Genomic DNA, 25,259 nt, shown 5'->3' with positions numbered 1-25,259 from the left:
TATTATATATACAAAGAGAGGTCCACCTACTGATCTTGTCATACTTGCACTTGACGCCGAGAAGGCATTTGACCAAATTGAGTGGTGTTACTTATTTGAAGTTCTTAATAGGTTCAATTTCGGAAATAAGTTCCTATCACTAATTAAACTAATTTACAAGAATCCCACGGCTCAAATCCTAACAAACCGGACAATTTCCTCCCCGTTTAGCTTACATAGAGGGACGAGACAGGGATGTCCACTATCCCCTTTAATTTTTGCACTGGCTATCGAACCTCTAGCCCAATGTATCAGACTGGAGCCCCAGATTTATGGATACTCGACTAAAGACACAAATAATAAGATATCGTATCGTGGTCAGTCTGGTGGTGTTCTTCCATCGTGGTTTTTTGTTTTGTTTTTTTTGCTGTTATTTTCCTTGTTTTGATGTTTTATCACTTTAAGTTTACTGTTTAATAGATTTATTTAGTTATCAATTCTTATCTATTTTGTATTATTATTATTTTATTTTACTTTATTTTTATTATTTTTATTATAAAAAAAAACTCAAAATATGCAAGTGAATTGTATGTTTAATTGTATGCTTTAATAAAAAGACGTTTGAGATATTATATTATATAGATGTTATATTGCTCAATTGATGTTTTATTGTAACAGTTGGGATACGGTACAGATAATGGCATTTATGTAGTTTAACAAAATTAATTATGCACAGAAAATTAAAATACATAAGATTTTTTAAATAAAAATCTTAGCCTACACTATATTAAGCCTACATATAATAATCTATCTGGTAAATTACTGGCCTGCATCTGCACGCGTTAGCAGGGCGTAAAGGCCTGTACACACCGGGACGAATATCGCCTGTGCTTATCGCCAGCGTTTTTCAGCACGTCTTGAGTGTTCACACCCAAGCGATTTTCACTGGCGATGCGCATTCAGTAGATGCGCTCCCGGTACACAAGGCGGTGCTGCGGCACTTTACGCTTCTGACACTCGCTTGTCACACAGAAGAAGAAGAGAGTCAGTATTTACGTGCTTGACAAAACCACAGATATATTATGTCTATGGCCAAAACCATTCACACACTTTTTGCTAACTGGCAGGCAGCATTAGCAGCTCATTTTCTTCTTTGTCTACTTACTACTTCTTCGTCGTATCAATGCGTGCTCGGCAAGACCGTTTTGTGCTTGAGCGCCACCAAGTCGTGTTTTACTGTCACTTCAGCAGCTCCAGGCACGTGAACAAAAGCGCTGATCTCATTGGTCGGCCAGTTTTTAACGTGCCGTGTCAAAATAAAAAAACGAACCCGAGGCGTTTTTTTAAAAATGACGCTTTTGCGTTTTTCACCACTTCAGGTGGTGAACCTGCAAGCGCTGCCTTGGAGGAGGCAGACCCAGCCTTGGCACTGCTCTGGTCAGTAAGCGCCCTTCTGATTCTTTTAATTCAAATTCGAATTGTAATTCTAGATCATATTTTTGACATCAATTCAAATTCAGTTCAAAAATTGAATTGGAATTCAGGAGTCATTCTCAATTCAATTCTGAATTGTGCACAAGCCTGGTGCTTACGGAGACCAGACGCAGCGTTCAGGACCTCAGACCAGCTCTTGTCTGTCACGGAGAGCAGCAGAATGGGAAGTCTCTCTCCAAGCAGAGGTTGTCTCACTGGATAGTGGACGCTATTGTCCTGGCATATCAGGTTCAGGGCATACCATGCCTCCGAGGGGTCAAGGCACACTCCACTGGAGTGTTGCCTCCTTTGGGCTTAGTGCATGACACCTCGCTAACAGACATTTGTAAAGCTGCAGGCTGGGTGACACCATACACATTCACTAGGTTCTAAGTAATCTACGAGTGGAGACAGTGTCCTCCCGTGTACTGGATGCGTGCATATTTTTACTCAGGTGAGTCTCTCAGTAGGCCCTGAGTTCCTCCAGCACTGTGGATGCCGACACAAGAGCGCATGACCGCTTGGTCAGCCCTTGTTTTAGGCTACAAAAACTATGACAAAAACTTTGACGAAAACTTTTCGTCATTTTCGTCAACAAATAAAAACGAGACGAAAATGTTAGGGAGGGACGATTAGGGAAGAGATCCAGTCAGAACTGATATCCTGTGTATAAGATGCGCACATTTAATTTGAACGTGCTGATCTAACCTCTGGAAAACATGACGCTGTTGCACGCTCTCCAGGCTCACGCATCCCCAATACAGCGCTCCAGAGCGGTTCACAATCAATGAATAGCACACATTTATGCCAGGCAATTGCTTATGAACTAATGCTGATGAGTAATGACAATGTTTACTTTACCATGTTTATGTAGTAATATGTTTTAGACTGTTGTAACCATGCATATTTTAGCTCCGTCATCTGAACTTGAAGCATTCTGCCACTGCAATAGTAAGGGGCATACATTTCAAAATAAGAGTCAATGTGTGTTTCGAGCTTGTTTATAATTAAAAGGCACGCATTATATATTCGTTTTTGCTTACACAATAAACTATATTTAATTTCATCCCATTTAATTCATAGTCAGGAGGAAAGACCAGTATTTGACACATATTCAATAAAGTATCAGGGTTATAATAGTTAACTAAAATCATTAAAAAAATCTTCATTACTTGAAATTACATAAATGTTAACAGAAATTTAAAAATAAATAAACAAACTTAGTTGAAGCTTTAGCTTAACCTGATATGGCCTACTAACTAAAACAGAAATACAAAGTTATAAAAACTATATAGATGTTTTTTAAAAACAAACCAAAAAGTGAATTGAGCTCTCTTTCGTGTATTTTTAATGTCAAATACAAAATGATGTCAAAATGTCAGTTCAAGTGACAGTCGGTTATGTAATGCTTAAATACTTAATGTATTACAATTGAACTAAACTCATTAGATTTTAGGACTAAAACTAGACAAAAACTAAAAACAATTCAGGTGACTAAAATATGACTAAAACTAAATGGCATTTTAGTCAAAAGACTATGACTAAAACTAAAACTATATGCTGTCAAAATTAACACTGCCTTCAACCAATCAGACACCAAGAGGCGTGATAAACGGGCAACGACCCTTCGCTTTTCTATCCGTCATCGTGTTAAACCCGCCAATAGTGAGCCAGGTGGATAAGCCAGTCTGTGATGTGAAAGTTTAACAGAAGCAGTAGAAATGAATTTACAGGTTTCCAGACTGAGTTGCAGGGCGAAATCAAATTGCTGGCAGATCAGGCTGGGTTTACCCAGTCTACCCTTGCAATGCTCTCTTATCCAAATACTGTGATGTTAACTGATGTATGAACCTTATGTAAAAATTAAAGTGAAGTGTTCTGAAGTGTTTTTTTTCTTTCTTGTAATGTTCCATCACATTTCTGGAATGATTTGAGTTCCTATTGTTTCTATAAAAGTTATTATGAACTGTAATTTACGCATTAAGGATGTCTTTTTTGAAAACCAAAACAAATCTTTAGAATCTACTGTTAACTTTCTTATCCTTGAGTCAAAATGTTATTTTCACACAAAAAAAAAAAAAAACCTTTCTGGAGAATATACCTACTTTACTATAGATTTCTTATGTGAGGTATTCAAATTATTAAGATGAATTAATGATAAACAATTTACTTCTTTTTAAAGAATTATATGACCTTTCATGTCCCATGATTGATATGTCTTTTTACATTTCTTTTCTTTTCTTTTCTTCATTCTTTCCTGTTTTTGTCCTATGTGGGAATGTTACACTGCAAGAATAATTGCACTTGTGTTAAACAAAGTTCAAGAAAAATTACAATGGTGCAAAGTAAACATACATTTTTTAGAAATCTAGGACATTTCTAACAAACGGTTACGTTAAGTAACCGTTTGTTAGAAATGTCCTAGATTTCTAAAAAATTTATGTTTACTTTGCACCATTGTAATTTTTCTTGAACTTTTCTGCTGAAGATAAAATGCTGGTGTACAATGCTGTCTGTACTGCCATTACTCCGCAATAAGTTGTGTCTTGCTGACCAACAACGCTCTTGTTCAACAGCTCAAACTTTTGTAAAATGTTGACAACAGAAACATCTGTTTGGTTGACTGGAATGTTGTTCCAGGGACATGTTCTACTTAGTGAAATCACGTTTACCATCAGCCAAAATATTATCACTGGCTGGTCACTAAAAACATGTTACTCAATTTGCAATAAAATAACACATTTATTATTAAATTAATAGGTTTAATAAATTGTAGGTTTAATAACCTACAGAATCAATTGTAGCTGACACTACCCTTCCCTCTACGTCAAAAAGAAACGTTCTAATATAGTTATAGGGAAGTATTTGTACAATGAAAAGAAAAAAATGCCAGTAGTGAGGCCATGGCCACGCAATCATTATACCTAGCTATAATTAGGATATTGAGTATAGGGATAGGCTACTCACTCACCTCAGTTTTAGAAATCTTGGCATATAAAAGTTCACTCACCTCGAGTCAAACTTTCGTCCATCTTTGAATGTCCCGTTATACTGATACCGAACATAGTCTCCGACATGAACCTCTCTCGAACAGCGTGTTGGTATCATGTATCGATCAATAATCAAGTCTACTAACTGACCATATACAACATGTATGAGAGTGAGGAAAAAAGTGAGAACTGGTTGTATCGCCATTTAAGGTGAGAAGGTGAGAAGCTGCAGCGCTGTTCTTTGTATCAATCGACGATTTACACCGGTAACGTTATTCTGTAAGAGAAACTGACGCAAAGATAAACCTTCTGTTTTATGATAAAATATAGCAAACGGTGACAAATGATAATAAGTTATAAGAATTGCGTAATGTATTTAGTCATACTGAAACTTGTGAAATTCTGTTCAAACACGCTGAAAATAACTGAAAGAGGTTGATGTTCACGTAGGCTGTGTGTTATGTAGGCGCGTGTCAGAATCCATAGAAAGGCAGCAACTAACGCTAGGTCCTAAACTCCATCCGATCACGCACTCCCAAATTTAGGCAACAGTCAGTTTTCAACAGTAGCTATAGCTATTATTTTATTATTTATTTTATTTTTTTTGTCGAAAAAAATAAAATAAATAATAATATTTGCATTCTCTTTTCGATCCACTACATAAAAACATTACAAAGAAAAGATAGTACACTTGTCAATAAATTCTGAAGGAATGCTAATGGAATTTCATTATTTTATAAAATGTTCAACATTGTATTTTGGAATTCTGAAATCAAATAAATTGTTTAAAAAAATAAACAGAAAAAGGGATTTCCGGCCCACTCAGATTAGAGAGAGAGAGAGAGAGAGAGAGAGAGAGAGAGAGAGAGAGAGAGAGAGAGAGAGAGAGAGAGAGAAAATTATGCATACATGACAACACTCAAATAGGCCTACATGAATTTAGCAGATGCCACTCCCAAAACTTTGCAGTGTGTATTTGGCCGCTGGTCAAGCATGAAAAACTTGTATTCAAATTCTAAATTGATTTCTAAATCGCCTAGAAAGTGTGCAAAGAGCTGTCCTTTTATAATCACAAAAAGCTGTCACTCATCTTAGTTCATCACAATGTCTCAATCTCATGACGTTCCGTTGTGTGATTTTTTTTTCCCAAACCCGTTTGTTCAGCGGAAATCCCACCCTACAACCAATTACATTGGCAGAGTTTACAGTGGCGGGTAGGTTTAGGGATCAGTGTTGGGTGTAAGCAGTTGTTGTGATTGACATGGCCAATGAAATGTTTAGAATTGGCTCCAGGGTGGGATTTCCGCTGAACTGGTTTCGGTGGAAAAAATCATTCTGTTCCGTCATAAAAATGAAGTTGTCACAATTAATCTTTTATTTAGCCTACATAATGTCTACACTTTATTATAATAAGATAATTCCTGAGAAACCAGCACAGCACAGTGGATTAATTTAAACACCTCTGATTGGCCATTGCATTCAAGAAATGTCTGTGATTGGCTACATTGCTCAATACGGCAAAAACTATTGTAAATAGAAATCTTTGACGCATAGGGGTGAGCAGGGGCCCGTTCTTCGTACCTCGCTAACTCAGTTAGCTGGATTTGATTGTTGACGATTTGGCATGATCTTGGATTGTTTGGTTCTTCGAAGCTCATCCTGGACTTGCTGTCATAGTAACAGGTCCGTAAGCTTAAACCTACTCGGGAGCAGGCTTATTTCATGTAAACAGGATTAGATTGCATCTTGAGGTGATACTTAAAATCTGTCCCAGCCACTGCTACTTTATTACAAGAGTGCATTACTGAACCAGGGGCAATAATAATAATTTTAAATAATAATATAAAAATGTTATATTGTATATGTATATGAGAATGTATAATGTTGTGTATAATACTATAGACACAGCCACTTGATTGAGAGATTTATTTGTGATGGAATAATTACTTTATATAATTTTGTTTTTATTGGTTTACACACATGTTGTACAGTTAATCTGAGCTGTGCATTAAGTGATCACGGATATTATGGGAGTGGCTTGATGCAGCGCAAGAGAGGATAATTTGATCTTGACCCATAAGAAATGTAAATACGGTCACGTTACAAATCTGCTTCAAATTAAATTAAAAATTAAATTACAACATTGAAATAAAAATGTAAAGGGTGTACAAATACTGTATAAAATCGTGAATATAAATAATTGGTAATCATGTTTAAAAAAAAAAAAAAAACATTTATCATTTATCTTTTATAACTTTTATGTTGGTTTGGTCGTTTGGCTGTTTCCTTAAAGGTTCAGAAATTCGTGGGGGTTTTGTGTGTAATTTGTCAAGTTTTTTGCCAGGTGGCTTTTTAATTATATGATGTCATTACGTTGCTGTCTTGACGCCAGCCAATCGCTGCAATGCTGATTGTGGTTTCGAGTATCGATGCATCTGCCCTCTTCAGGGAAAAAAAGAACGCTCAGTAATCTTAGATCATTTAATCCAGATATTTTAATCCAATCCGCAAATTCGTTTGAAGAACCAAATTAGCCAGAGATCAGTTATCACGATTAAAAGATCTGGGATCTGTCAAATCATCTTAGATGTATTAAGCGAGGTACGAAGAACGGGCCCCAGGGCACAACCTAACACAGGGTTAGTTGTAACACACATGGCTTAAAAATTTCCACACATGCCAGCATGATGAAACTTACTGTATTTACTAGTTTCCATATCAACACTATAGAGAAAAAATTGTGCCAAAATTTAAAAAAAATTATTTGGAAGAAATTACTGAACATTTATTTAACCATAGTAAAAGTAATTTTCTTACTGCAGTTACTTTTTCATCTCTGTTTTTTTGTGTTTATTTAAAATGAGACAATTCTGATATTATTTTAATCTTATATCTGTTATTTAAGAGTTGAGATAGTTCTGATCTAACTAGCAGAAGACACTAGCCGGGTTTAAATCCCAGCAACACTGCGTTACAATGTGCCCCTATTACAATTATGCTATTCTATTCTATTCAATTGAGAAACCTTGAGACAATTTTAAATAATGACTGAGAGTCAATGTTCAGAAATTATTAATTATTATTATGTTTTGAACTATGCTGTATAGCTGTGTTTTGCTGTTTTCTTTTTTTTTTTTTACTCAAAAATCAGTTTATTTTTAATTATTAAAAAATGCCCTTATTTTATATGAAAAAGTTGATAATTGTATTTTATTGACAAAATATTTTACTTTGTCTTGTTTTTGTTTTATTAGATCAGATATAATTTTAAGCTGTTGGTCTTGTTACAAAATGTATTTAATTTAAGAGGGAGGAGACTTAAATAATTCAAATGTAAGCTGTGGCCTACCATACAAAATTACATTCTCCATGTGCTGGATCAGTATTTTTTTTTTAGATTAAGGTAAGTTTAATATATTGAAGCTACATTTTAAAAGACTGACCCAACCGTTTATATTATAGGTTAATGATCCAACCACTAACAGGCTAAAAGTATAAGGTGCATTTATGTGGAATGGTGCAAAAGAAGACGTGCTGGTCTGCAATGGCATTTAGGAAATACGGATACAGAGATTACTTAAAATCGACGGGCTTTCAGACCCAGACAAACAGTCCTTCCGTTCAGACTTTGCTAGGCATGCAGAGTTTTCCATCAAACTCTTTTAACCCCAGAGGGCCAAAGATTATTATATGTGTAGCCTGACATGCATCTGCGCTCACCCTCATTACACAGGGATCGGCACTTACACTAAGGAACACAAGCATGGCCCAAACAAAACTACTATGTTTATTCGTGTTTTTCAGCACTGCATATCCTTTATCCACTGTGAAGGCTCAGTATGAAAAATACAGCTTCCAAAGCTTTCCACCGAACGACCTCATGCCACTGGAGTCTGCGTACGGACACGCGTTAGAGATGTACGCTTCTCAAGACTGGACACAGACTGTTAAATATCTGGAGCTAAGCCTGCGGCTTCATCGGCTGCTGAAGGACAGCGAAGCGTATTGCAGTCAGAACTGCAGCGCCGTGGGCCGGGAATATGAGGAGAACAGCACGGACACTACCCTCTTGATCATGAGCCACATCTTAATGCGAGCCGCGTGCACGAAAAGGTGCAAAACAAACTTTCCTTTGTTTTCCAAATCATACCCTAAACGAGAAACTTTGGGTGCTTTTGAACAGAGGATACCTTACCGGTACCTCCAGTATGTCTATTACCAGGTAAGATTGTTTTTGTTCATTGAATTACTATAAACAAGAAGCCAAGTCACCTTTATTAATAGGCCTAGCGCTTTTTCCAATATTGTTTCAAAGCAGCTTTATAGTGATAATAGGAAAGGCATAGCTACTATGGGTTTAGGCAGCTTTGTTGATGTTGGTTTTTCTTAGCCTACATAAGACGTAATTGTCCACCTAAAATGTAAACGAAACAATACTGAATTCCATATTGTTATAATAACTTTGAATAACTGTGGCCAATCAAATTGTTCATACGAAACTGACTCCCTCGATATGCATTTTGGTTTTATTCGTCTCAATTGGTGCGTTGTATTGATTCCAGTAAGTGCTTTCCGACACATGCCACGTCCACGCAGGATGCTTCGTACCACTATTGTAAAATGTAAGCCTTCATAGCTAGTTTAACTCCAAAACAGATTTTGGTTCAGTGTAAATTATTATTATGATTTTATTTTATTTATTTAACCTTTTATACAAGACAACGCTGATTCTTGAGATAAGGGGCAAAACAAAAACAAAACAAAACAAAACAAAAGCCCTATTTATGTTAAAAAGTAAGAATATCAACAAAATAAAAATATTTAAAAAGTTACTTCTAAAGGAAATGTGTATTCGCAGGACATTATTGTGCTTACACTTAATGACTAAATTAAACTCAATAATTTATTTAGTATTATTTTAAAAGCACACTCTATTCTAGGAAACACATGTAATTTAACCTGTCCACAGCAAGAAGTCACAATGTAAAACTTTCAAACAAAGTGTTTAAAAATGCAACAAATTAAAAAATACACAGTTACAGAGATATTTAAGATATCAAACAATACAAAAAGTAAATCTTGAATTATATTTTCCATTAAAAAAATGGCTATCAAAGTGTCTTCACTTTGTGTCAACTCTGTCAGAATTTTTTTATAATTCTGAAATTGGGCAGTGTCATGGGCAGCTTCAACTCTGAGGAGTACTTACTATTTCCTGATCATTGTGGATCTCACAGTAGGACAGATAGTCCTGGAAGTTATATATTTTGAATATTTCTAAACAAACAATATTGAAGTCTGCAGTCACAGCTTTAACATGTCAACTCCGTCATCGCAGTGTAATAGTTTCTGTGAATAGTTAAGTCTTGCAATTTTTTATATTTGTATTAAGGCAGCTACAACTGAGGGGGGAAAATGCTCCACTACAACACACATGGTTAAGGTGGGAAAAACATTTATTTTGTCAACTCTGTCAGATGTCAACTCCTTCAGGTTTTATGTCTGATGGTTGACATGTGCTCTCAAAAATTCTGTATAATGTGATTTAATATGTTTTTTGCATATGGTCCCCAGCTGGACCTTTGTCAACACCATCAGTATTTGTCAACTCCATCAGTATTTGTCCACACCGTCAATATTTGTCAACTCCATCAGGAATTCACACCGTCGGGGGAAGGTTTTTGTTAACTTTGAAAGAAATGCCTTTTTCAATTTACTGTGAATTTACTGTGAAAAAATTTAACTTTTAAAACAACAATGGAACTACATGATATATTTCTTAATTACCTAAGAACATTGGTGATATATGTTTAATATGAAAAGGAGGGAGGAAAATTAAGGAATTTAGGAACTGGGTTGTTCATGATGGTGTGAAAACAGAAAAAAAACTGAGAATGTATTTTATAACTTCACTGAACACCAATATTACATAAGTGAAGACTTTACACTGTTTTTGGATGGATTGAATTAAATTAGCAAGCTTTTTAGTGCACCAGACAGAGTTAACACAAATTAAGTTATGATGTGAATACATATTCAGTTTTAGAAAAAGAAAATATAGAAATAGGCCTGTTCCTTACATGGTTCATTATCTGAGACATCTACAAAAATACAAACTACCGAAAGTAAAGTCGTAGGTGCTCAACATACAATCATATTCATTAAAAGTAAACTGAATGATCTTACCAGTGCTGTTGCTGCGCAAAAAATTAGCTGATGAAATTGAAATTAGCTGATGATCAATATAATGCAGCTCATATCTGTTGTTTTCGGTGACCTGAACTCCAATAAATCTGCATATAGTGCGGGAATTGAAGGTCAGATTTATTTCCGTTTTACGGAGATACATGTATGTGCCCAACTGTAAATGAAATCGTTTGGACAAATCAGATGGCTTTGATTTACACACAGCGCATGTTTTTCTCTGGGTCGTGCTTACCAGGTTGTTCATAAAAGCCGAAATGTGTCCAGATGTCGGCTTTTCAAGTAGTTAGAGCATTTTAATTACTCGCACTTGCGTCCCGCCTCCCTCTGCCATTGTATGCAAAGCATGTACGAGACAAATGACATCAGAAAATAATCAGTACATTATAATCGGTTAAGGTCTATCTATTACTGAACCAATAGTGAATCGTCCTTGTCTGCATCGCGATGCATCGTAGAAAGGATTAATTTCGACACCCCTAATAGGAATTACTAACACAAACTCAAAATGCCTATGTTTTGCGTCGTTTATTGTTGCTCAAATCGATCAAACCGAGAAACCACAAAGAGCTTTTGTTGTTTACATTACTTTTATCACTTTACTTTAAAAGTTGTCACCTTTTAATGGTGTTTTGCATCTGCTGATACTGAATTGTTTAATTTAGAAAAAAGAAGAGGCGAGTTAAAAATGATTTCATCCCTTATTATAAATGGTTATCTCACTTCTGATGAAGGCAAAATTTCTAGGTTTGTAGCTGACTTTTATCAATGACTTTACACTTCTTCTTTTCATTCTGATTTTTCAAATCAGTTCTTCTTTAAGGTTGTACTGTTCTCAGTGTAGTTTATTTTTAGAGCCACTAGATGGTGCTAGTCCATGTAGGTTTTGAGTTGTCATAGAGAGTAACCTCTGACCTTAATAGCAGCCATCTTGGTGTCACTCAGTTGATGCTAGCTGTGTCCCAATTCGGGGGCTGCATCCTTCAAAGGCCGCATTTGAAGGCCGATTGCGTCACCGCAGCGCGACGAAGACTGTCTCAATTCGAAGGGGCCTTCAAATGCAGCCTGCCGTCCGTGTTGCCAAGTCCCCGTTTTTTCATCCGAATTAGGCTCCTATTTCAGTTGTTGCCGTGGGTGAAAAATTATTTCCGCGGGTTTGTTTCTACCCCATAAGTACGATTTCGCCGCTCCAACACCCCCAAACGTACAACTGCAGTGGAGAATTCGGCCGCTCGATGGAGAAAACCGCATTGGGAGTTTTGGACTACTTTTGTTGCAGAGACCTGGCAACCCAACCCATCCGTCTCCCCGGCCGCGAAGGATAGAACCAACCAGAACAAGTGGATCCTTCGCTGTGTATTCCTCTGCCCATCCCGTGGCCGAGGAACACTTATACATGTAAGTAGCCTATCGTGTTTTAATTTACTAAAATAACCAACGAAACGTTTTAAAAGCCGGTGGTCTTTATTTCTGTGTTACCACGACACAGCTTTATTCGTTAGGTGATCTGATGTAGGCTAATATTTCGTTTTGTTTTATGGATCAAGTTACTTTTAGCAGCTTTATTAAAATGAGGGCAGCAAATGAGTATTTATTTACCAGGCCGGAAAAATCGAGAATATAGAATTTGAGTATCTATAAATAAGATTTCTGGAGTATTGTGTATGTTTGTAGGCTACTGATGCATCATATTTGTTAATTTTCTTAAGATTGCACCCCTGCCTTGCAGGTAAAAATAAATAAATTTTATTACAACTTAAAAAATAAATAAAAAGTATGCAAGTTAATAGACACATCTTTAATATATTGTGCTGTTGTGTTTGTTGTTGACAGACATGTTTATTTTCTCTGCCTTAGGATTGAAAGTGTCCTGGGACAGGTGAGGGAGTGGGGAACTTGGCCATGGTTTGTCTTCATGATTGAGGTGTTGGGACAACCCCACTCCATCCTTGAGGACACACCAGGGCCAAGTTCAGCAGTGGATGACCGAGATGAGGAGGAGCAACTCCAGCCAAGAGGAGACGAGACCGAGAGGATGAGCTGATGGAGATACTGAGGGAGGACATGAAGTTTCAGCGAGAGACAGAGGAGAGCAGGGAGAGAATGGACTGATTGTTTTCTCTTCTTGGGAGATTGTTGAGAACTAAAATTTTGGTTTTGTAAATTAAAATGTGTAAATGAAATATTACCGTTCAACACATTATTTTTGTTATGCAAGTTATAATTTGTAAATAAAATAAATAATTCTGTACATTTATTTTTGTCATGTCAATTAATTTGTAAATGAAAAAATAAATTGTTCTATACATTTTTATTTACAGTACTTTTTACAACTATTTACATAAGTTACGTTTAAGATTAGAAAAACTAAATACATTTTAAAATTAACAGTACATAAAACAGATGGAAGAAAATGTTTTTATGTAGTCTTTTATTGAGCTGGGCTTTATTGACCCTGGTGAAGCCTCTGTCAGCGGGACATCATCTGGGATCAGTGCATTTTCCACTGTCTACCAACAGATTTGCAGTGCTGACTTATTTGACGGCTGCCATGTTGCTAAGATGTTTTCAGAAAGAGAGAAAGAATAAATTAAATTAACTCACATTCTCAAATCAAACAATAAAATATTTTAACATGCATAACTTTTCTATGAGCTGAACTCCAACGGTGCCTATCCCTGATCTATAAGACTTATTTCTAGTGTATTTTATTTTTAGATTCTTTTTTAAACGATAACTAATATCAAAATGTAATATCCATGTGTAAAAATTCAGTTTTTCATAAAACCCACAATATTTGCCTCTGAGATGAAGTTGAATAAAAATCTGAGGTAGCCTACTTCACAATTTTACTCAAATACAGAGTAAATGTATTTCGTTACATTATTTGTACTATTTAGCAACTGTTGACAGCTGCCATTGAAGAGAACTGAAATGAACATTTATAGTGGACTTTAAAGTTATATTCAACTGCCTAAAAACAAAACAACTAAAGATGTTTACCTCAGCCCATTTATGCACATAATAAAGAGGATAAACTATATAAAATCGTATGTTGGTAACATATTAGTCAACATTTTATTTTTATCAGTAGATACATTAGATTACTGGAGTAAATTGAAACCCAATACTTGCATTTAAAAGTGTAATCTGGCAATTTCTCTTCAAAAATCTGACGTCGCGGCGCGCAATGAATTCTGGGGTAGGCAAGGCTGCGAAGCATCCATCCGAGTATCCTTCATTTCATGGGAAAAGAAGGACGCATTTGCAGGCCGTATTTTGAAGGAGCCTTCGAAGGACCTACGAATTGGGACGGCCTTCGTCGCGCCGCGGTGACGCAATCCGCTATACCTTCCACTGTAAACGAGTCTCGGTGCGTCCTTTGAAGGCTGCGTCGGCCGCGCACTTCAAAGGACACGGCCTTCAAAGGACGCAGCCCTTGAATTGGGACACAGCTTGCTGATACTCACACGGTTAAAGCAGCTATCGTCAATCTATTCATCATCTTTGCAATCATTTATAGAAGCTTTGTCTGTAAGTATTAATGTGTTCACTACAAGCTTGTTTTCATCTTATGTTTGAATTTGGTGACATTATTTAGGGATAAATGTAATGTTTAGAGAGATTATTTTCAGTACGATGTTTCATGCATCTAGATTATTATTGTGTATGTTATATTCAGTTATTTCTTAAGCACTGTTGCATTTATTGAATGTGTAGATTTAGAAACTTATTCCTCCCCTTTTCTGTATTTCAGTTTTACTCTGTTCCACTTGTATTTGAAGTGGTGGTGCTAATAAATCCATGCTTCAGTTCAACTTTCTTGTGGAAGGAGTTATCTGTCTGTCTAGTTAAAAAAGGGGAACTCTTTTACGAGGGCAGAATAGTAAAAAGACAATTAACAGTGATTGCTGCATCAGTGAATGGAGTTTCAAGTTCTGCTTTCACGTCAGAATGTCATCGAAAGAGAAACGTAGTCTGAAAACCGGATCGGTGTCTTCACGATCATCAAGACATTCAAGCAAGTCTGCAGCAAGTGTGGCTGCATTAGAGGCTCGCGCAAAGGCAGAAGCAGCACTGACTAGAGCCACATATGCACAAAAGGAGATAGAAGTGCGAGTGAAGCAAGCTCAAGTTCAAGCTCAACTTAAAGTGGAGGAGACTCGTTTAGAGGCTACACTGAATGCACTCCACCATGAAAGCGAAGCAGAAGCTGCCGCTGCTGAATCATCAGTGTTTGAGGCAGCTGCAGACACTGGGAACATAGAACAGCTATCTGGAAGCAAAGAGCTTCATTCTTCACATGATTCATTGCAAAGGACTAAGGAATATGTAGAAGATCAGCATAGATATAATGAAGAGATGCAGAGACCAATGCATGCAGAATCCTTTGTACCTAGTACTGAACACAAACCGCCTGTTCTATACTGTGTTGATCATCCACAGCCCGAATCCTTCATGCAGAATAGTCCTTTTCAGGACTTGCCAAAGAGACAGACTGCTACTCATGTTCTCACTCATACTGAGACACCTCTCAGCTGCCACACCATGCATACTCAAGCTGATTCAGTCAAACATGCAGGTGGGAACACATCACAGTTTAATTCAGCATTGCATGATGCATCATCTCCAAGACAAAACATTAAATTGACAAGCCACTCGCCCTCACATCACAGTGTGTCCCATACTGCTCACTCAGATGTATTTGAACTTGCAAAGTTCCTGGCTCGCCGTGATCTTCTGACAGGTGGACTATCAAGGTTCAATGATAAGCCTGAGAACTATTGGGCATGGAAGTCTAGCTTTTGCAATGCTATAGAAGGACTCGATCTTAAGCCTAGTGAGGAACTTGACCTGCTCAGTGGCTCGGCCCAGATTCTACTGAACATGCAAGACGCATTAGGTCGGTTCACATTAATTATCCAGACATTGGCCTCAGCATGGTCTGGAAACGGCTAGAGGAATGTTATGGGTCTGCCGAAGCCATGGAGGCCGCGCTCTTTAACAAACTTGAGCATTTCCCAAAGCTGTCTAACAAGGACCCTCTACGTCTCAGAGAGTTAGGAGACCTACTTCTTGAGCTACAGGCAGCAAAAGCTGAAGGTTATCTACCTGGTATGACCTTCCTAGATACTGCACGTGGCCTCAGCTCCATTCTAGAGAAACTCCCATACAGTTTACAAGATGTTGCAGGGAACTCGTTATAAACAAGAGTATGGTGTCAGCTTTCCCCCCTTTTCATTCTTCTGCGATTTCATTCGTAGTGAAGCCCGCATGAGAAATGATCATAGCTTTAATATGAGTATGCATACTGCTGCACCATCTAAAAGTGAGAGATTCTTATCAAAGACAATCAGAGCTCCTGTTACAGTTCACAAAACAGAAATAGACAATGCCACACAAAAGAATGAATCCAACAAATCAAGTGACAACCTCAACAGACAATGTCCTATTCATAAAAAGCCACATCCCCTCAGAAAGTGTAGAGGTTTCAGGGAGAAGACCTTACAGGAACGGAAAGCTTATCTCAGAGAGAATTTCATATGCTTTAGATGCTGCTCCTCGACTACACACCAGGCAAAGGAATGCAAGGCAGTAATCCAGTGCTCTGAATGCAACAGCGACAAGCATATAGCCGCACTTCACAATGGTCCAGCCCCCTGGTCAAGAAAAGAGGATACCAACCCCTCTACAAGCCATGGCGGGGAGCTAGAAGAGTTGCCTTCTTCCCCGATTGCTACATCCACCTGCACAGAAGTGTGTGGAGATCACAGCAACAGAAAGTCCTGCTCAAAGATCTGCCTGGTAAATGTGTATCTAAAAGGTGAGCCTCAGAACAAACAAAGGGTTTATGCAATCATAGATGATCAGAGTAATCGATCTCTGGCGAGATCAGCCTTCTTCGAGATGTTTAATGTTGCAGACAATGCAGCACCCTACACACTTAGGACGTGTGCAGGGGTCACAGAGGCTGAAGGCCGTAGAGCTGAAGGTTTTATGGTGGAGTCCTTTGATGAAAAGACATGCCTTGCTCTTCCATCACTTATTGAATGCAACCTCATCCCAAACAACAGAGCAGAGATTCCAACTCCAGAGGCAGCACAATACCACAACCACTTAAGATCAGTAGCTTCCAAGATTCCATGTCTAGATCCCAAGACCAAAATTCTACTGCTTCTTGGAAGAGACCTCATTCAGGCGCACAAGGTGTTAGAGCAATGCAACGGACCACAACATGCTCCCTTTGCTCAGAGGTTGGCCCTTGGGTGGGTGATAGTTGGAGATGTATGCCTTAACGGAGCTCACAAACCTTCATCAGTTGATGTTTTCAAAACTCATATTTTAGGAAATGGGCGCCCCAGCTACATGAGTCCATGTCCAAACAGTATGCATGTGAAGGACTGTTTCAACCATCATGATGATCCTCAGAGATTGTCCACCCTGAATCTTAAACAGAGTAGCTTGCCCATACATGATGAATGTCCCATAGGTGAATCGGTTTTCTGCTACACAAAGGATGACGACAAGCCAGCTCCCTCTATGGATGACCTTGCCTTCCTGAAAATTATGGAAAGAGAGTTCCATCAGGATGAGTCGAATAGCTGGGTTGCCCCACTTCCATTCCGGAGCCCACGGCAACACCTCCCTAATAACAAGGTTCAGGCCAGGAACCGGCTCTCTTTACTGACTCGCAAGCTAATAAAACACCCTGAGGTAAAGGAGCACTTTGCGGATTTCATGCATAAGATATTTGAGAATGGGCATGCAGAGTTGGCACCACAATTACAGAATGATGAAGAGTGCTGGTATCTGCCAATGTTCGGGGTGTACCATCCAAAAAAGCCCGGTCAGATAAGAGTGGTATTCGACTCTAGTGCTCGACATGAGGGTGTGTCATTAAATGATGTCCTCCTCACTGGCCCTAATGTAAACAATAGCCTCTTGGGAGTTCTACTGCGGTTCAGGAAGGAACATGTGGCGGTGGCGGTGATGGCTGATATCCAACAAATGTTCCATTCCTTCGTTGTCACAAAAGAGCATCGGAACTTTCTGCGCTTCCTATGGTATGACAACAACTACTTAAACAGCAAAGTACTGGAGTACCAGATGCGAGTACATGTTTTTGGTAATAGCCCGTCTCCAGCAGTTGCCATATATGGGCTTAGGAGAGCTGCCCTTGCAGGTGAAAAAGACTATGGACCAGAGGCAAGGCACTTTGTGGAAAGGAACTTTTATGTGGATGATGGACTTACCTCCCTTCCCACAGAAGAAAAAGCCATCAAGCTGCTCAAAGCCGCTCAGGAAATGCTGGCTCTGTCTAATCTACATCTTCACAAGATTGCCTCCAACAAAGTGGAAGTCATGAAAGCATTTCCTCCAGAAGACCTTGCAAAGGATTTAAAGAATCTGGATCTGAGCACTGGCCTCCCTCCAGTTCAGAGAAGTTTGGGGGTGAGCTGGGATGTGTCTGAGGATATGTTCATTTTCCAGGTTGCAGGCCAGGAGAGACCTTACACCAGACGTGGGGTTCTGTCAACAATCAACAGTTTGTTTGACCCACTTGGGTTTGCAGCACCTGTTGTCATCCAAGGAAGACTCCTGCTAAGAGCGCTTACCACAGAGTCTTGTGACTGGGACGCACCTCTGCCAGATGAGAAATACAAGGAATGGAAGGTTTGGAGAGACTCATTAAAAGAGCTTGAGCATTTCAAAGTTCCCCGCACATATGCTACTATCTCTCTCTGTCAAGCACAAAGCAAAGAGATGTGTGTCTTCTGTGATGCTTCCACAAAAGCTATTGCAGCTGTTGCTTACATCAGGGTTACCAATGCAAGAGGTAACATAGAAGTTGGCTTCATGTTTGGCAAGGCTAAACTAGCTCCGCTACCTGAGATCTGTTCCCAGACTCGAGCTGTGTGCAGCTGTTCTAGCTGTGGAAATAGCTGAAACTATTGAAGATGAGATTGACACCAAGCTGGATGCTGTGACATTCTTTTCTGACAGTAAGGTCGTCTTAGGCTACATTTCTAATGAATCCAGGAAGTTTTATGTTTATGTCAACAACAGAGTCCAAAGGATACGGAAATCTACAAGCCCTGAGCAGTGGAAATACGTACCTACCGATCAAAACCCTGCTGACCATGCCACAAGATCAGTTTTGGCAGCTGACCTTCCCCATAGCATGTGGTTGACTGGTCCAACATTCTTGACAAAAACAATGCAGCCTGAATCTCACATCGGTCCTTTCAGTATGATAGACCCAGAAGTAGACATTGAAGTACGTCCCAATGTAACTTCTTGTGCTACACATACTTCAAGAAAGGAGTTGAACCCCAATCGGTTTAAAAGATTCTCAAACTGGCGAGCACTGACTCGCGCAATAGCAAGACTTGTGCACATAACCCAGTCCTTCAAGCAGGATAGTAACAAGAGCTCTTGTTGGGGCTGGCATATATGTGACAAGCCCTGTTCAGTTCAAGATCTAGAAAAGGCCAAGTCTGTTATCATCCACAGCGTGCAGGCAGAAGCCTTCTCAGAGGAGTTGAAATGCCTTAAAGCAGGCACAGCGATTTCCAATCAAAGCCCTCTCTTTAAACTGTCCCCCTACATTGACAATGTTGGCTTGCTCAGGGTTGGTGGACGCCTTTCAGAAGCAAAACTTGGGAGAGAAGAAGTGTGTCCTCTCATTCTCCCCGGTCGTTGTCACATCACATCTCTAATCATTCAACATTATCATAAACGCGTTGAGCATCAAGGGCGCATCTTCACTGAGGGTGCGGTGAGAGAGGCTGGTTTCTGGATCATAGGTGGTAAGAGACGCATCAGTAGTGTGATCTTTCAGTGTGTTCAATGCCGCAGACTGCGGGGAAAGATTCTGACTCCGAAGATGTCTGACCTACCTCCCGAACGGCTTAGTATGGACCCTCCATTCTCCTTTGTAGGGTTGGATGTTTTCGGGCCTTGGATGGTCACCTCACGTCGAACCAGAGGAGGACAAGCAAACTCCAAACGCTGGGCAGTGCTGTTCACATGTATGAGCACTAGGGCCATACATATCGAAGTCATAGAGTCGATGGATAGCTCCAGCTTCATAAATGCTCTCCGCCAATTCTTTGCTGTTCGAGGACCTGCGAAGCAGTTGCGGTCGGACTGTGGCACCAACTTTGTTGGAGCATGCAAGGAGTTGAAGATGGAGTCAGTCACAGAGGACAGGAAGGTACAAGAGTATTTGAGTGACAATGGATGCACTTGGGTGTTCAACCCTCCTCACTCATCTCACATGGGTGGAAGTTGGGAACGTATGATCGGAGTCTCAAGGCGGATCCTTGAATCTATGCTACAAGGACTTGGACCATCGAAGTTGTCACATGAGGTTTTGACAACCTTCATGGCTGAAGTCACAGCTATAGTAAATGCTCGTCCCCTGGTACCTGTGTCAGCAGATCCAGATGCTCCATTTATTCTGACCCCAGCGACTCTACTCACTCATAAGACCTCTGTAGTTCCTTCTCCGCCAGGTGAATTTGGAGAAAAGGACCTCTTCAGTCGTCAGTGGAGGCAAGTCCAAAGCTTGGCCAATACATTCTGGCATCGCTGGAGAAAGGAATACCTCGCAACCTTACAAAGCCGTAGAAAATGGCAGAATGAAAGCTCCAATCTACAAGTGGGAGATGTTGTGCTATTGAAAAACATTCAAGCCAAAAGAAATGACTGGCCCATGGGAATGGTGTTGCAGACATTTCCTGGAAGAGATGGGAGAGTGAGGAAAGTTGAGGTCAGGGTGGTCAAAGAAGGATCATCTAAGGTGTTTCTGCGACCTATATCAGATGTTGTCTTACTGTTGTCTCCTGAGACTGAATAGACAAATAATTATGTTAATGATGACATCTAACATATGTCAGACGGGGAGTGTACTGTTCTCAGTGTAGTTTATTTTTAGAGCCACTAGATGGTGCTAGTCCATGTAGGTTTTGAGTTGTCATAGAGAGTAACCTCTGACCTTAATAGCAGCCATCTTGGTTTCACTCAGTTGATGCTGATACTCACACGGTTAAAGCAGCTATCGTCAATCTATTCATCATCTTTGCAATCATTTATAGAAGCTTTGTCTTTAAGTATTAATGTGTTCACTACAAGCTTGTCTTCATCTTATGTTTGAATTTGGTGACATTATTTAGGGATAAATGTAATGTTTAGAGAGATTATTTTCAGTACGATGTTTCATGCATCTAGATTATTATTGTGTATGTTATATTCAGTTATTTCTTAAGCACTGTTGCATTTATTGAATGTGTAGATTTAGAAACGTATTCCTCCCTTTTTCTGTATTTCAGTTTTACTCTGTTCCACTTGTATTTGAAGTGGTGGTGCTAATAAATCCATGCTTCAGTTTAACTTTCTTGTGGAAGGAGTTATCTGTCTGTCTAGTTAAAGAAGGGGGACTCTTTTACGAGGGCAGAATAAAGGTGGATCCATTTATATCAACTATAAGTGAAGATAGTCAGGCTGTTTGTGAGGGTGAGATAACTGTGGAAGAACTGGACACTCTAATTACAAAGACCCCATTTAATAAGAGTCCGGGCCCTGACGGGTTACCATTTGAATTTTATCTATCTTTTTGGAGTGATATAAAATATTTGATCTTAGATGTTTTCAATGAGTGTTTAGATAGAGGGGAATTATCTGAATCGATGAAGCAAGGTCTTATTACTTTAATTTCTAAACCAAATAAAGATAAAAATGTTTTAGATAATTGGCGCCTGTAAAACCGCATGAATTCGCTCCAAGGATCGGTAGCGAACCGCGGTGAAGGCCTTACGCGTTCAGTGTCTCAGCTGGAAGAATGGATTTGATTATAATATTCTTTATCTGACTCCATTTATCATAGTTGTCGCATTTAGAAGAGAATCCCAACCGGTTGTTTGGTCATCTATATTTGGTAGTTAATCATACATTTGATCGTTCCGTTTTAACCCTTTGTTACAATTATAACGTTCCACATTGGAGATAGTTAATAATTACAGATTAATTCAGAAAGGATCAAAATGTAACAATTTATTAACAATCAAGTAAATGTAAAATGTCAATTACATCATAGACATAAATCTCTTCTAAAAGGAAACACAAATTCTGGTTATGGTTACACTTAAAATCGTTTCAAATAAATGTAAAACATAAACCATTAATTATGCTCTGTAGGCCTCTGCCTAGAATGTTACCTGTGAGATAGAGAGAGAGAGAGAAAGCGAGAGAGCTAAAGAACAGCTCTCTCCAGAGAAAGCCAGAGAATCCAAAGAGAGCGAGCTACAGTTGAAATTCTCTTTTATCCTCTTTCCTGATGTCACCAAATTCAAACCTGACTCTTGTAAAACTGACCAATCAGACCAAACCGTGAGACATTTGAAAATAACCAATCAGACCAAACCTTCCCCCATTGTATCACAGGTGCGAAAACCTTTAGAACCGACCAGCCTTTTGTTCTTCAAACCCCAACTGGCCCCTCTGATGGCGTTAAGGGGGAGGGGGTTGAGTCAATTTCAATATCCTGATCACGACGATGGCTGCTAACAGCAAAGCAGATGATTTTGTCATATTTCAAATATCTTTGATTATTTTCCACCTTACAGTTCCCCGTTTGGCACCATTGGCCACAACCATTGAGTCCAAAGGTGGCATTGTCCACAAAGATATGCTTTCTGCTGTGTGTAGATGTTATTCTTCAGACTTTTCGTCTAGACTTGTTGCAAAAGCAGCTGATCAGTTTTCAGTTGTCCTTGTAGCCCTGCATGAGAACTTCATCATTGATATGCAAAAACGTCCATTGAAAACTTCACACCTCAAGAACAGTCGCTCTTTTGAGGCAGGACACAGGAGAGAACTTTTGCTGCAGGTATTCTGTGGTTAAAAGATAATTTAGCACAACAAAGAACAAAAGCATACATGGCATTTTTCAGTGGTCAGAAGTCTGATGTGGTCATATCAAAATTAGGGGTGCACCGATCCGATATTAGGATCGGATATCGGCCGCGATACTGACAAAATAGCTGGATCGGGGATCGGAAAAATTAACAGATCCACAAGCTGATCCAGGTGTTTTTTTCCGTCGCAGCAGAACCTACGTCATTCGTCAGCTTCACGTGTGTCGCATGCTAGAAGGGAGCGAGCCAGAGAGTCGGCTGTGTGGAGGAGATATTTCACGCTTGCCACGCCAACTAGTTCGTCGCTGTTTCGAGGGTATTACTGCAAAGTCAGGGTCTTTCCTGCATTGACATTTTTTTGACGGCCAAAGCCTAATTTGATGAGTTATTGTGATTTACGAGTGATGTAGAACAGATGCTGCGCTTGTGACTGAGTGACAGAGAGACCGATCTGAGAGCTCCTCCCCCGCGCGCGCTCTCTGGGTCTTCAAAATAATCAGTGTTCGCTCTCATATTTCACATATTAAACCAAATCAAAAGCTCGGAAGACCGAAACCATGTTGCACGTGACACATTCGGACAATTTTGTCCTTGAATTATCACTGGGTGTGAATTGCGCTCAAAAAACATTGACTCTTCTCTGACCAGCTGACATAAAGCATACTTTCAATAAGCGGGAGACAAATTATATCCAGTTATGAAGTGTTTTCTGTGTGTTGACATCTTTCGCGATGTTCTAACAGACGGGATTCGCACACAACGCGTCTGCTAGTGTCCGATTCGTGACCTAATGACTCCTTTGAACCGAATCATTTTAACGACTGGCCAGAACAACTGATCTGTCAAACACTGAACTCATGAACTCAGTTTACTAATTTACTCAGAACGCAACTGAAATGAGAACACAAGTGTGCTTACCCATTTTAGCAAGAGTGGGTAGTAAGAATTATTTTTAATTATCAACAGTATTTCATCTTATTTCTGTTGACAATGTGTAGTAAAATAAATAGGCCTAGCCTACAATCATTTAATCTGGAGTGAGGTGAAACCAGAACAAAGTTGTTATTAGCTAGCTGAAAATTTTTATTAAATTGCATATGGTAGAAAATTAGACTATTTGTTAATTTGTAATGCTACTTTTTAATATTGATATGATTATATACCAAAACAATTATCTGTAGTGTAAAAAATGTTTGGTAACTGTCAGATTACTATTGTATGTTTGACCAATACACTGTTTTTTGTTTCCACTGCTACATTTTATTTATTTAAAGAAGTTAGATTACATTCTATTTTAGATTTGAATGCACAATTGTTTTTTAAATAAATAAGAATTCAACACCTTACATACATCTGTTATTTTGTCTTAGTTATGTTTAGTTAGTAAAGTCTGGTGCCTTTAGTCTCTTCAAGGAAGGTATAAGGTGGAAGATATACAGTTTATTATTAATTCAACAATATATCGGATCGGTATCGGGTATCGACAGATACACAAAGCCCAGGCATCGCTATCGGTATCGGGACTGAAAAAGTCGGATCGGTGCACCCCTAATCAAAATGGTCTCCGGCAATAAGCCCTTAAATCGAAATACTTAATAAAGTGGTCAGGGTTTGAGAATAAAAAGAAGATTCCACAAGCTCGTACATTGTTTCTGGGAACATTGAAATAAAATGCATTATAACAAAACAAATCATTGTTGATTTTAAGTCCCCCTTTTCATGAGGAGTATTAGCAAAATATTCAGTGTAACCAAGACTCGGAAATCAAACTCAAAGTTCATCTAACTTTCCACTATTTTGGTGGTAGTGGAATTTGAGCATTTTGGTCTGAATTTCTCGAAAGAAAATTAAGCAAAAGTCAGTGCAATTGATACATTAAAAAAGATGGTCCTCATCAATAAACCATAAAAGAAAAACAACAAATCAATCACATTTATGAAAGCATACATATATATAATAACCACTGTGTTTGTTCAGGAATCTTCCAATGTAATTAATGTAGATCTAAATATGATTAGTCATACAATAATGGGTATTCCTGGTAACAGAGAGTGTGTGTGTGTGTGTGTGTGTGTGTGTGTGTGTGTGTGTGTGTGTGTGTGTGTGTGTGTGTGTGTGTGTGTGTGTGAGTGTGTGAGTGAGTGTGTGAGTGTGTGTGTGTGTGTGTGTGAGTGTGTGAGTGTGTGAGTGTGTGAGTGTGTGAGTGTGTGAGTGTGTGAGTGTGTGAGTGTGTGAGTGAGTGAGTGAGTGAGTGAGTGAGTGAGTGAGTGAGTGAGTGTGTGTAGCTATCTGGATCTGTTAGTGTGAAAAGATGAACAATAGATCTTTAGTGAAGTAACACTTTTAGACTCTGTCATCTTTGTCATTTATGATGTGTAGTGTTCAGCCTGAATAGATTTGGTCTATTCCAGGTGATGTTGTCGTGAGTGTAGGGTGTGTTCTGTGTTAATGTTTTGGAGATGGGTGGAATATAATCAATATCAATCTGTGTTGCATAATTTAATTCCAGTTTTTTCACTGGGAGGTCATGTAGACATATTGTGAGGTGTGATTGACCCCATCAAATATATATAAAGATATTCGCACCCATCTCTCACATCTCAAGTTTTGAGATGCAGGGGGAGGGGAGCCTTTTGGCCGCCGTCCTCCAAGGAATTGCAATTGTCATCCTGAGATAGAAACAAATTACAAATTT

The 25,259-nt window shown here is 38.9% G+C and overlaps 2 protein-coding genes across 4 annotated transcripts in view; one reads left to right on the top strand and one right to left on the bottom strand.

Annotated features, from left to right (window-relative positions):
- fkbp10a (FKBP prolyl isomerase 10a) overlaps positions 1 to 4,926 on the bottom strand; it is a 273,156-nt gene extending 268,230 nt beyond the window's left edge. The window contains exons 1-2 of one of the 2 annotated variants that reach the window (XM_079829366.1): positions 4,829 to 4,920; positions 4,463 to 4,731 (exon numbers count right to left, since the gene is read on the bottom strand). In XM_079829366.1, coding sequence (XP_079685492.1) covers positions 4,463 to 4,647 — 185 coding nt within the window. In that variant the 5' untranslated portion in view covers positions 4,648 to 4,731; positions 4,829 to 4,920. Of the gene's footprint in view, positions 1 to 4,462 lie in introns of both variants that reach the window. The other variant, XM_079829365.1, reaches the window with a different exon arrangement.
- Positions 4,927 to 8,065: 3,139 nt separating this feature from the next.
- Positions 8,066 to 25,259, top strand: part of p3h4 (prolyl 3-hydroxylase family member 4 (inactive)) — a 159,569-nt gene continuing 142,375 nt past the window's right edge. The window contains exons 1-2 of one of the 2 annotated variants that reach the window (XM_079829362.1): positions 8,113 to 8,664; positions 9,835 to 9,885. In XM_079829362.1, coding sequence (XP_079685488.1) covers positions 8,206 to 8,664; positions 9,835 to 9,885 — 510 coding nt within the window. In that variant the 5' untranslated portion in view covers positions 8,113 to 8,205. Of the gene's footprint in view, positions 8,665 to 9,834; positions 9,886 to 25,259 lie in introns of both variants that reach the window. The other variant, XM_079829363.1, reaches the window with a different exon arrangement.

This window comes from Gobio gobio (genome assembly GCF_949357685.1).
Source record: "Gobio gobio genome assembly, chromosome: 11".
Lineage (NCBI taxonomy): Eukaryota > Metazoa > Chordata > Actinopteri > Cypriniformes > Gobionidae > Gobio > Gobio gobio.
This window is presented reverse-complemented; position numbering and strand designations above follow the sequence as displayed.